Consider the following 13,129-nt stretch of genomic DNA (forward strand, 5'->3'; position numbering starts at 1 on the left):
AATAAAACAAAATTGACGTAAAATTAGACAAGCCGTTCGTATTTGATGACATCTTTGAGCATTTGTGCTAATACCGAAATGGTCCCTTTAACATGAAGAAGACGACTTTAGTCATTATCAGATTTTCGGGACGGCTTTGACATGTATTGGACCATGACCCCGTTGAACTTTACCAAACCCAGCTCATCATTTAATGCTAAAAAATGATGAAATTGACCAACCCTTTTGGAGGTTAAAGTCCGATTATGAACATGCTCTTCTTCGTGGAGTATTATAAAATATAAATTGAAATTGAATGCTGCTTGCAGTTTGCAGCAAGTGGGAGGAAGCCACGTCATGAGCCTGACTTGGTTGTTTCGGGGCATTTTGTAATGGAGTGAGGCTGAAGACTGAGAAGAAGCAACCATGAATGTTGCAGATGGAAGATGTGTGGCGGGACCCACACAACAGATAAGGCATAGCCGTTGGGACTTCGGGGTGTGAGGAGGCAGCATTAAAAGGCCACAGGTGCTTCAATCTTGTTGCATTGTTTAAAGAAAAAACTAGCCGTTAGTGCTTGTAAGAAGGAGAGCCTCTGAATCTTATTGCTCCCACCTGACATTTGTGTCCAGCCCACAAAGATTCTCCCTCTCTCTCCCTCTCCCTCTCTCTCTCACGCTCCAGCGCGCGCCGACACACTCACGCCTCCTCCTTATGACTATCACGTGCCCATTCTCAGAGCTCAAAACGCCGCTCACTCACTCCCTAGGTACAAAATCCTCCTTCTATGTCCAGACCCATAGCTCTTCTGTTCATTCACTGTGAACACAAATGTCGCTATAGAGCAAATAATCCACTCTCCCTTCAAAGTTCCTACCTTTTTCTCTTATTCCGCTCTAGTTTATACATCCTTACTGATTGTTTCGCTCTTCCTTATGATCATGGGGAAGAGCGATATTCTCCACCAGTACAACCCTTCTCAGGTTTCGCAACTTGGGATGAGAAATGCAGCAGATTGGCACTACATTTTGGACAAGAAGAGAGAGAAGTGGAAGAATAGTCGTAAAACCCAAAGCCCGTTTCAATGGTTTCCCTGGTTCTTTTGTTTGTGGATTCTTCTGCTCTCCATTCGTGTGAAGCCGGTTTTGGGTGAAGGAGATCGTTGGGATGGGGTGGTCGTCACAGAATCAAATTTCTTGGCACTTCAAGCGTTCAAGCAAGAGCTGATTGATCCCAAAGGCTTCCTGCGAAGCTGGAATGACAGTGGTTTCACTACTTGTTCTGGAGGTTGGGTTGGAATCAAGTGTGCCCAGGGTCAGGTTATCGTGATCCAGCTTCCGTGGAAGGGACTGAGAGGGCACATCACAGAGAGGATAGGCCAACTTGAAGGCCTTCGAAAGCTTAGTCTTCATGATAATCAAATTGGTGGGTCAATCCCTTCCTCATTGGGACTCCTTCCTAATCTCAGAGGGGTCCAGCTATTCAACAATAGGCTAGAAGGGTCCATCCCTCCTTCATTAGGTTCTTGCCTTTTGCTTCAGTCCTTAGACCTAAGTAATAACTTACTCACAGGGAGAATCCCTGATAGCCTATTCAATTCTTCTAAGCTTTATTGGCTTAATTTGAGCTTCAATTCCTTCTCTGGTTCAATACCGGCTACCCTCTCTCGCTCACCTTCTCTCACCTTCGTTTCTCTCCAACACAATAATCTTTCTGGCCCCATCCCAAACTCATGGGGCGGGGCTCTGAAAAATGATTTCTTTCGGCTTCAGAATTTGATCCTAGACCATAACTCATTCTCTGGAACCATTCCTGCTTCTTTTGGCAGCTTAGCTGAACTCAGAGAGATTTCTCTGAGTCATAATCAGCTTAGCGGAGTTATCCCAAATGAAATAGGGAGCCTTTCTAGACTAACAACGTTAGATTTTTCAAATAATGCCCTGAACGGAAGTTTGCCTGCTAGTCTCTCTAAGTTGTCATCGCTTACTGTGTTGAATGTTGAGAACAACCACCTTGATGACCAAATCCCTGAATCTCTAGGTAGATTACGTAATCTTTCTGTTCTTAGTTTGAGGGGAAATCAACTTAATGGTCACATTCCTGAAAGTGTTGGCAACGTTTCCTCGCTTAAACAGATTGATCTGTCACTGAATAATCTCAGTGGTGAAATCCCATCCTCCTTTAACAATTTACGTAGCCTTAATTTCTTCAATGTTTCTTACAATAACCTCTCTGGTCCTGTTCCCTCCTTACTTGCCCAAAAATTTAACTCGAGCTCATTTTTGGGTAATATTCAACTATGTGGGTACGACCCTTCAATCCCATGTCCTTCTCCAGCACCATCTGGGATTGTCTCCGCTCCATCTTCTGAAGCATCGAAACACCATCATCGTCGGAAACTACATATCAAAGACATAATTCTGATAGCAGCAGGGGCTCTCCTCGTACTCCTCGTAATAATATGTGGAATCCTGATCTTCTTCTTGATCAGAAGAAGAGCAGCATCGAAAGCAGAGAAAAAGGCAAGTGCTGGCACTTCTGGAACCGGAAAAGGAGTTGCTGCAGCAGCAGCAGCAGCTGCAGCTGCCGGTGAAGCCGAGGCCGGCGGTGAGGCTGGAGGGAAACTAGTCCATTTTGACGGCCCCACAGCCTTTACAGCCGATGATCTTTTGTGTGCAACCGCAGAGATAATGGGAAAGAGCACCTACGGAACAGTGTACAAAGCCACCTTGGAGGATGGAAGTGAGGTTGCAGTGAAGAGACTGAGAGAAAAGATCACCAAAGGCCAGAGAGAATTTGAATCTGAGGTTAACATTCTTGGGAAAATTCGTCACCCAAATCTTTTGGCACTGAGGGCATATTATCTGGGACCCAAGGGGGAAAAGCTTCTGGTTTTCGATTATATGCCCAGAGGAAGTCTTGCTGCTTTCCTGCACGGTGAGTTCAAAATCCAATCAGCTTCATATATTTGGAAAGTTTGAAACTTTATTGATTCATATATTTTCATTATTATGTTGCAGCTCGTGGGCCAGAAACAGCCATTGATTGGCCAACAAGGATGAGAATAGCGCAAGGCATGGCTCGTGGCTTGTTCTACCTTCATTCCCATGAGAATATCATACATGGGAATCTGACATCCAGCAACGTCCTGCTGGACCAAAACACAAATGCTAAAATAGCAGATTTTGGTCTTTCTAGGTTAATGACAACCGCCGCTAGTTCTAACGTCGTTGCGGCAGCCGGAGCCTTAGGCTACCGAGCGCCGGAGCTCTCAAAGCTGAAGAAAGCAAACACAAAAACTGATGTGTACAGCCTGGGTGTGATCTTGTTGGAACTCCTAACAGGGAAGTCACCAGGTGAGGCCATGAATGGGGTGGATTTGCCTCAATGGGTTGCCTCCATTGTGAAGGAAGAATGGACGAATGAGGTATTCGACGTGGAGCTCATGAGAGATGCATCTACCATTGGTGATGAGTTGTTGAACACACTGAAGCTTGCTTTGCACTGTGTTGATCCTTCTCCATCAGCACGACCAGAAGTTCAGCAAGTACTACACCAATTAGAAGAGATTAGACCAGAGAGACCAACCAGTTCAACCAGTGATTAGGAGCATTGTTGTAGGAGGAAATTAGCCTTTAAATTACTTCTTTTTTGTGCTCAGTAGGACTGTCATTATTCTTTCATTCATATTTTATTACAACTTGGCCTGTTTGAATTGCTTGCGTCTGTAAATACTGCTGTGTTTTATAGCGGCAAGTGTTTCCTCTTTTAACACTTCATTTTTTATGGAAACTACGTCTTGCCAAGCTTCTTGATTCCTCTATTTTTTTTTTTTAAATCAATATTTTGCCCCACACATTCCCCAATGGAGAAAGAAACGATGGAAAAAAAAAAAACAATATTTACATAGGAAACAAGCCACAATGCCTACACTCACTAAGAAGTGGAGAGTAGCCACTTCCGTTTACACTAACTCCAAGTTAAATGAAAAAGAAGGCAATACAGAGCATGCTGCCTACGTCCTACAGTACAGGGAATTTATGGACAGAATTCTGGCGAACTTTCTCTCAAGAGCTGCCATCTTCTCTGCTATGCACAACAGCCAGTGAAATGCATTGTTTTCAATTATTTACTCTGAATTACAAATAGCCATGTCTGATGTCAAACTATACTGAAAACAGCAGATAAATGCAGGCTACCTTGTGTCTCTCTTTCAATTCTTTCAAGTTCATTCCTATTATTTTCCTGCAAACATTCCACAGTAAATCCTGAAATTTTTACAGAACCTTCCATGAAAACGATTCCACTTCTAAGGGTCGGTAAAATTGAATTGACTTGAGCAAGTGAATCACGTTTTGACTTCAAAGGCCATATGTAAGGAGGGAAGGGATCAGAAGGAAGGAGGGGTCAAATGACAGAGTGAAGGAACTTAAGAAATTGCAGGCAAAAGGTTAAACGACAGATTACATATCCAGGATAATATGATAACCATGCTTCCAAAATTCAATCAATTAATTGAAGATGTTAACTATCTAGAAAGCAAAATTGAGAAAGTATACTCTACTGGAAATTTATAGATAAGATGCAAAAAATGCAGATTAAATTGCGCTAAAAAGGCATTTTTGTGAATTTATTGAAGCTGCAAATCTAACCTCAACAAAACACAATAACAGAAGTGCAAGAATAAAATAAAAAATGTAAATCAGGTCGCGAAGATACGGCTGCACTATAGGAAACATGGATATTATTGTCATTTTTTTGGACGGTACAAGGGTGTTCAATTTTTAAGGTGACACATCCATTAGCTTGAATAATTGAATGGAGAAATGAAACAAAGAAATTGAGACAAAAGAATTCAAATTTTGTACAAAAAAAAAAAGCTTTGAAATTTTGATTATTACAAGAACCATAGATAGTATCATATGTCAAATAAAATATAAAAAAGTCATTTTCATCTGAAAGTGGATATATCCTTTTGTGCGTAGGAAAAAGACTCGAGAACTGAAAGTATACAGGCAACCTACGGACCCCTATTGAAAAGGAACAGGCAAGTTACCTTGATTTGATCAGATTCATTCTCCGCACAAATCTTAGCATTTTCAGAAGCTTATTTCAATTCTTCTATTTCGTGTGTGGTCTACCTGTTTCCACCAAATATTTTGGATGAAGCAGATTCAAGCTTCTCAATCTGTGACTTTCAAGCAAGATATTTCTGATGCAGGTGTTTGAGCTTTCAGTAATGACTTTGATCGGTCTGAAAATACATACATTGTTGATTACTGGCACTGCTTCAATGTAATCACGCAGTATTCCTGCAGCATATCATATCATAGAACATTAGAATTTACATGACCAACAAATTTGGCGTATCCAGGGACGAATAAATTGGATCCGAGACCTCTATATTCATGTAAATCGGAAATGAAGGGGTTCAATGTAAGAACTAGAGGGGGATTTGAGGGTTTGATTAGACCTGAAACTGAAAGACTCCAGCTACGAGAGAGGGGGATTATCGGATTCAGTCACAGACTGCGGTAGTTGACGGTTATCTGGAACAGATATGGCATGCCGTTTTTCGAGGGAAGAAGCCGCCGTTTCTGCTGATGATTTTTAAAAGAACAAAAAAATCGGCGGGTGTTCAAGACAGGAATGCTGCAACTTTCTCTTAATTTTCTGTGTAGCTTGAAATTTAGTTGCACTTACTTTTATCGGCGATTTTGATTATTGTGGATAGCCTTGGGTTTGTCTTGGAAACCAGTTTCAGCTATGAATTGATTTGGGAAGCTTTCCTGCTGCACACTCCTTTCCTTCTTGTAAGTTCGTGTGAAAAGGCAAAAAAGGTTGTTGAAAGTAGAAACTGTAGTTTACTGTAACTTTTGATTATTACCCTATCTGGTCACTGTAAAGTGTAACGTACCTGTCTTTTTAAGGTCCCATGTAAAGTTTGTTGTCAAGTTCCTAGGCCTGTGAAACAAAGGAGAAAAAGTTCGGTGCCCGGTTTTTGCATCATCAATGTACTTCAGAGGAAGATGCCGTGAAGTAACATCTCATTTGTTCAGTAGAATAATCTTTAGGGAATTAAGATCAAGGTATCCCCCATGAATAAGAGCCGGCCTAAGATTATTCACAACGAAGTGATACTTTCTATGAATATTACTCCTCCGGTCCTTAATATAGGACCTAATTGTTGAGTTGGTTTTGGTTCTAAATATAAAACTCATTTCTCATATTTATCAATTTTCTCTAAATCACCTCTATGGATACTCTCTCAACCATAATCAAGTAGAAGAGGAAGATGGGGTATTAAAAAAGATGTTTATGGTATTTTAAGAAAAAAGTGTCACATTTCTTATAATTAACTAACTTACCTAACTTTTTTAATTGAATCAAATTGGTTAAATGGGTCTTATATTAAGGACCGGAGGAGTATTAATTAAGCAGTTTTGTTATTCAACAGAATCACATACTTACATATGTGGATTTCGGAAGATTGCTTATATTGCAAGCCAAACATCTTTGAAATACTCTTGTGTGAACACCCCCTCCCAAAAAAAAAAAAAAAAAACCAAAGTTTTACTAGCTCCCTTAGTTTGTTTACGTTTTCTTTCCTCAATCACATGACAGATTGGCACAACCCATCTTTCTATCCTCTCGGAAAATTCAGGGACCTGGTAACACTTCTTTTGTTGATCAGACAGCAAACAAGAATGTAAACGCGTTGGCTATCAAATAATCAAGCACAGTCCAGTTTCAAATTTAATGGAACACTAGCTGGATGTCAGCTGTGATTAATTTGGCTTTTTGCATCAAGGATTGGTGCCGTGATTATTCATTCCCAGTTTGTAAAGATTCGAGTTGAAGTTTTACTCCATATGCTGCAAATCAACCAACGATGTGGCCCTGAATGTTTCTCTGTCACTCTTGAAAAGTAGCCTGTAGCCATATGCTTTAGCTAGCTAATACTTGCTGCTATAAAGTGAATAGTTTTTTAGGCAAAGTCACACTGATATGACAACTATTAGTTGGTTGTCTTTGTTCCGTAAAAGAACTTCTGAGCAAGAATCAAATAAGTCAATGTATAAACCCAGGCATATTATGAGATAAAAGAAAAAGCTATCGAGGATGTGGTTGTGAGGATGAGTATCTGATAATCAGGCTAGTTAAAACAGACAATGAAAGGGGAAGGAAATAAAGTCGGAGAAAATGGAGAATTTGCGTGTCATGTGTTCTGAAGTGTGAAAGGAGAGGAAAGAAAGCAGAGAAAAGATTACTCAAAAGTCATATACACATATATGAAAACGGAGAAACGAATGCTCAAAAGTCATATATATTTGTATATATCTAAAGACACACATTTTGAAGAAAGAGATAACCATCTGGCTGGATTCTGTTAAGTGGAATGTACGCATGCAGAATATATTTTTTGTACGTGAGGTGCCATTGTTAGGATCATCACCTCCATTATCCTCTGTTAAATGAATGACTATGACACGGATGAGTTCTTAATAGTTTCCAAAGGAATTATGGATATAAAGCCACGATCATTTGGATAATTTCTAGTTACTATCAGCATTATTTTCACAGCCAATTATAATGTCACTGCTTATCACATCATAAGTTCAACCACCTCTGAAGATTATTGCATGCCACAGAAATTAAAATCACTTTAATTTGCTTACAAATTAGCACCCTAAACAGATCATCAGTGATTAAAAGCAAGAGAGAAAACCAAAGGTGGAATTTTTGGGCACTTATGCCCCCAATAGGACAAGACATTGGATCCCTTAAAACAGGGAATTAGTGCAAATAAAAGTTTGATGCAACAGATTATAGCGACTTTCGACCTTTCACAGGGAGGGCCACATGCAGGCTATGTGAAGAACTTGTTAGTGTGAAATTCAAAGGCATTATATGTTATAACATGTGCACTCTCACAGAAAGTAAACCTCATAATGCATGTAGCTCTGAGCGTGAACTTCAGCAAGGCCCCATCTTCAGAACCACGACAATATTATGGGTTTGTTGTTCAATCTCGTGCAATCTCCATAATCATTGCTTTTGGCTTGCATCCGTCCATCAAGTAGGGTAAAATTCAAGCAGTAACTAAATTCACTTTTTTAAAAAAAAAATTTTGGGATACTTTTAGGAGGCCAAAATGTACTTACTTTTTTTCCAAAATGATAAGAATCACACAAATCAGGCTATCTCTTTACTGCAATATATTAAGAAAGTTATATAAATATTTTGATCAACTGCACGTGGTGGGAGGTTTATTATCTATTTTTGTGATGCAAAAATTACCATATGTTGCAACATATTCTTTACTAATTTAATAAATATTTTTGGCCCGAAATTAATTTAATAAATATTGCTGAACCAGCGAGGCAGAAACTCCACCAACCACTATCGATGGCCTATACGCAGCACTGGATAGAACAGAAAATAGTGATAATAATTAAGCTTAAGTTTACAAGTACCTACTTGTAACTGCCCAATAAAATATTGACAAGTCAAATAACGAAACTGAAAATTGATCAGTAAAGATTGGAAGGTTTAAGCAAACAAGGCACCTGCAAAATTTGACTTGGAAACAATGCATTATTTTCTGCTAATCTGTCAATTTTTTCACCACTCTTTGACATTATTAATAACGACTTGAGAGTGATCACTTTAATATGTTTCATTCTCAAGAATCTATGAAATGTCAATAACAAACTCCACCAACTTAATAATTTCAATAAACATGGTTCTTTCTTGTTCACCAATCCACTGCTAACCATTTTTGTTGTCTGGTATCTCTTACCAGTTTGACATGCTTTCATTCAAAGAGACCAAAGATTTGTGACATAACCCACCGATGTAAATTAAATCTCACCAATATAATCTTGTGTGGGGACTGTTTTAATCAAATCACAAGAATCCATCCTCGAAGGGGTCAGACCAGGCTCTTATAATGGATATGGGTTGACGTAACTAACTATCAGAGGTAGCATTATTCTGTGTTGCTTGTGGTTTAAGTAAAGAAAGGGCATTTTAAGAAGTAGAATAGACTAGTCCAAGGCTTTCCCATACCCTATATATCATGCCATACCCCACTACACGTTCATTTGTATAAGCTGGAGGGAGCTTTCTGACGCCAAAAGCAAGGTTTGGTAACTAAGTTCACAGTACGTAGCTGGTGAACTAGCTGACTTAGAAAGAGACATGATCAACATAGAGCAAATTAGATAAATCCACTAAGAACTTAGTAATGAATTGACATTTACTCTTCAAAAGTCAATTATCTAAGTTTATTATATATACAATAAGACTCAATGGTCATACGTACTTTGCCATTATTCACTTGTCCTCGTTAAGGATATTTTGGTAAACATATGCTAACTTATTTACAATTAATTGATTATTTCATTAGTTGATATACACTAATTGATTTATGGGTCAAAGAATACTATTGAAAAACCATGGCCAGACATTTTGCCCAATACGTGGCAATTTGGTGACCTTCTGAAATTTTTCTTTCTGGGATGGAATATGTGGGTACATAACGATCTTTGAGTGTGACATGTTTGTCAGTATTCAGGAAGCAGATTCATCATATCCAAGTGTGAAATGTTTGGTGATAGGTCACCTAATTTAGGGCTCCAAGTTGCTTTTTATGAGCTTGTGTAACTAAATTCTTGTTGGATCCAATTAAATCCCTTCCATTATCATCAGTATATTAGCTTGTTTGCCAGTAGGCACGATATAGTCCACTTTTCACACATAACATTTCTTCCAAAATTAAAGGGTCGTCCTACTAGTTTTTGAGTATTAAGTCTCATATAATTACGTGTTTATCATACCAAAAACTCTAGGGGGAGAGCAGGTTTTTTCCTTGAATAAAAACAAAAGAGTAGGCCTGAATAAGATGTCAGCTGGCAATGCCCTTTAAGTTATAGCCGAGCCAATATCCTGTTGTTTTTCAAGCTTCAATGCAATATCCTAATGTTAATATAAATGCCCATAAACATATTGAGGCTAGAATTTGGGACTTCATCTATATGTGACGGGTGGTACATGGTAATATGAATTTGGTCCTCTATGAACTTAAAGTGGGATATATAGTTATCATATTTGATAAAATATCTTATTAGACGAATTATTATCGTTTTATCAATTATGTAAAGCGAAGTCAACTGTAAATGATTAGTATGATATATTTAGTAGTAATAACGTAAGAAAAATGAAATGATAATATTCTTTCTCTAATATTTTATTTATTATTTTATATATATGTCATAATTGATGTTTATGATGGAGTCAAGTTGATAGTATGATTGACTTTGAGCATTATTGAAACAGTCGGATATATCTTTATGCTTTAGTTTTATAACGACCTAGAACGTGGGAAAATATAAATTAAATAATTCTCGGTCTCTTTGTGATAACTTCTAAGCATTCAAGTGTTATATGTATAAAAATATTATTCTTTCCACTGGCAAAAAAATACTTCCGATTCTAAATATAAGACACATTTACACTACAAAATGGGTTTATATTTAGGACCGGAGTAGTATTATTGTTTCTAATATTTAATCATAAAATGCTGGAACTATAACTTCCTTAATCCAATTGTACTAGTGAGAAACATATTCTTCCAAAACAATAGTCTCATCCCAAATTTTACAAGAATGACTTGGATTGATTTGTTGGATGTCGGCATGGTTAGTTTATGTTTGCTTTCCGCGGGTGATTTGTAGTATAGTCCGTTTCAAACATGTCGCTCGTATATAATTTTATATTGAAAACTTGACTTCATGCTGAGCAAAGATGAAACTAATTTCCTTTTTGTTTATCATTTGGAGTTAACGAAATGGGTAAAAGAAAAATTGAACTAATCCTCATCCTTTTCACGCGTAAGCCAATAGAGACGAAGAAGGGAGGGGGGGGGAGTTTAAAAAACAGGCAATTAATTAGTTGAACAAAATTTCAAAAAGTAATGATGCTAGCTCTTGGAAAAATTGAACCTTCAAAATGAAGACTTGTGAAAGAAGCATTAATGAAAGACACTAAAAACTAGTGGGTGCAACAACTACCATAGGTTTGAAGGAAATTGCCCTCCACTCTGACCTTCTATGTCGTATTAACCTCATTAATCTGTCTGTTCTCTATATAAAGGGCCCCCTGTTCTCTTCTCTCCCACCATCTCCAACACAACCCATTATCATTCATTCACATTGAAGTCTATTTCTCCTCATCACTCACAGTTCAACGATGGAGGCTCTCAAGATCATTCATGGTTCATCCCTCCTCTTGGTCATTCTAGTTCTTCTAGCTTCGGCATTGTCTTCTGCAAATGCCAGAGTTCATGAGCACCAGTTTGTTGTACGTTCTCTCTCTCTCTCTCTCTCTCTCTCTCTGAGGAATTTCTTTTCTCTCTATAAATGTTGTTTTTTGTGGCTAACAGTTAATGAGGTATTGGAATTGATGGGTGCAGGTTCAAGCTGCAAAAGTGAAGAGGCTCTGCAAAACCCACAACACCATCACAGTAAACGGTCAATTCCCTGGCCCAACTCTGGAGATCAATAACGGAGACACTTTGGTCGTAAAAGTCACCAACAAAGCTCGTTACAACGTCACCATTCACTGGTACATATCATTTTTCTTTTTTGGTCCCTGCATCTATGTTCTTGCAAGTGTGTTATTACGGGGTGTCTTTACACACACACACACACCCACGAGATTGATATTGGGTGATGTTAACTAATGGATCAGGCATGGAGTTCGACAAATGAGAACTGGCTGGGCAGATGGACCAGAGTTTGTGACACAGTGCCCTATTCGTCCAGGAGGAAGCTACACGTACCGTTTCACAATTCAAGGTCAAGAGGGCACACTGTGGTGGCACGCTCACAGCTCCTGGCTTAGAGCCACTGTTTATGGAGCTCTCATCATTCGTCCCAGGGAAGGAGAGCCCTACCCTTTCCCTAAACCAAAGTGCGAGACACCCATTCTTCTCGGTAATCATCATCAATCATTTTAATTATTACCTTTTCATCGCTTAGTGAATGTGTTTATCAGAGCAAGAGAATAAAGGTGGCAAACAGTGATATAGGAAAGTCAAGTCACGACAGGAATTTTCGTGATTATTGATGATGATGATGACAATGATTATACATTGCAGGGGAATGGTGGGACACAAACCCCATTGATGTTCTGAGGCAGGCCACTCGAACAGGAGCCGCTCCAAACGTGTCCGATGCTTACACCATCAATGGTCAGCCTGGCGATCTTTACAAGTGCTCAAGCCAAGGTTTTCTTCTTTCTTCTTTTCTTCTCTCTCTTCTCCTCCAAACCATACCATCAACGTATCATGTTAATTTAGCTTTTAGTTTTCATACACCGGAAAGTGACTGAGCTTTTTATCACATGCGTTATATTTAATATTTTTATAACATCCGGGGACGAGTCGTTTTGTTAATTAGCTTTTAACTGCACAGTAAAAGTGAATTGGCTTTTTTTACGTGGTCGTTGTCAACGCTTTGCAGATACCACTGTTGTTCCGATCGACTCCGGCGAGACTCATCTCCTCCGAGTCATCAACGCTGCACTCAATCAGCCCCTTTTCTTCACCGTCGCCAACCACAAGCTCACCGTCGTCGGCGCCGATGCCTCCTACCTCAAGCCCTTCACCACCAACGTTCTCATGCTAGGACCTGGTCAGACCACCGACGTTCTCATCACCGGCGACCAACCCTCTTCCCGCTACTACATGGCGGCGCGTGCTTACCAGTCCGCCCAAAACGCACCCTTCGACAATACGACCACCACCGCCATTCTCCAATACAAATCCGCAAACCATCACGCAAAAGGAGGCCCCGGCATCAACCGGTGATGCCCCAACTTCCCGCCTACAACGACAACCAACACCGTCACCGCCTTCAGCAATAAATTCCGAAGCCCGCGAAAAGCCGAAGTGCCCACCGAAATCGATGAGAACCTCTTCTTCACTGTGGGCCTTGGCTCAACAAGTGCCCGCCCAACTTCAGAAGAGAAGATGCCAGGGGCCCAATGGCACTCGATTCACTGCGAGCATGAACAATGTGTCTTTCGTCCTCCCGAGGAACATTTCCATCCTCCAGGCCCATCAGCTCGGAGTCCCGAACGTGTT

The 13,129-nt window shown here is 39.6% G+C and overlaps 1 protein-coding gene, 1 long non-coding RNA gene and 1 pseudogene across 2 annotated transcripts; 2 read left to right on the forward strand and 1 right to left on the reverse strand.

Moving 5' to 3' along the window:
* The first annotated feature begins 701 nt into the window (after positions 1-701).
* On the forward strand, positions 702-3,760 carry LOC114753263 (probably inactive leucine-rich repeat receptor-like protein kinase IMK2). The gene is made up of 2 exons (XM_028941935.1): positions 702-2,916; positions 3,000-3,760. Exons 1-2 carry the CDS (start codon positions 915-917, stop codon positions 3,584-3,586), a joined length of 2,589 nt encoding a protein of 862 aa, XP_028797768.1. The 5' UTR covers positions 702-914; the 3' UTR covers positions 3,587-3,760.
* A 144-nt stretch (positions 3,761-3,904) lies between these two features.
* LOC114753259 (uncharacterized) lies at positions 3,905-5,579 on the reverse strand. The gene is made up of 3 exons (XR_003740983.1): positions 5,453-5,579; positions 5,036-5,291; positions 3,905-4,224 (listed from the first exon to the last, which is right to left on the reverse strand). It is a non-coding gene; the product is annotated as an uncharacterized LOC114753259 (long non-coding RNA).
* A 5,603-nt stretch (positions 5,580-11,182) lies between these two features.
* On the forward strand, positions 11,183-13,124 carry LOC114753261 (laccase-5-like; annotated as a pseudogene).
* Positions 13,125-13,129: the final 5 nt, after the last annotated feature.

The sequence above is a fragment of the Neltuma alba genome, unplaced genomic scaffold, assembly GCF_004799145.2.
Source record: "Neltuma alba isolate B1F8T4 unplaced genomic scaffold, ASM479914v2 tig00007822_pilon, whole genome shotgun sequence".
NCBI lineage: Eukaryota > Viridiplantae > Streptophyta > Magnoliopsida > Fabales > Fabaceae > Neltuma > Neltuma alba.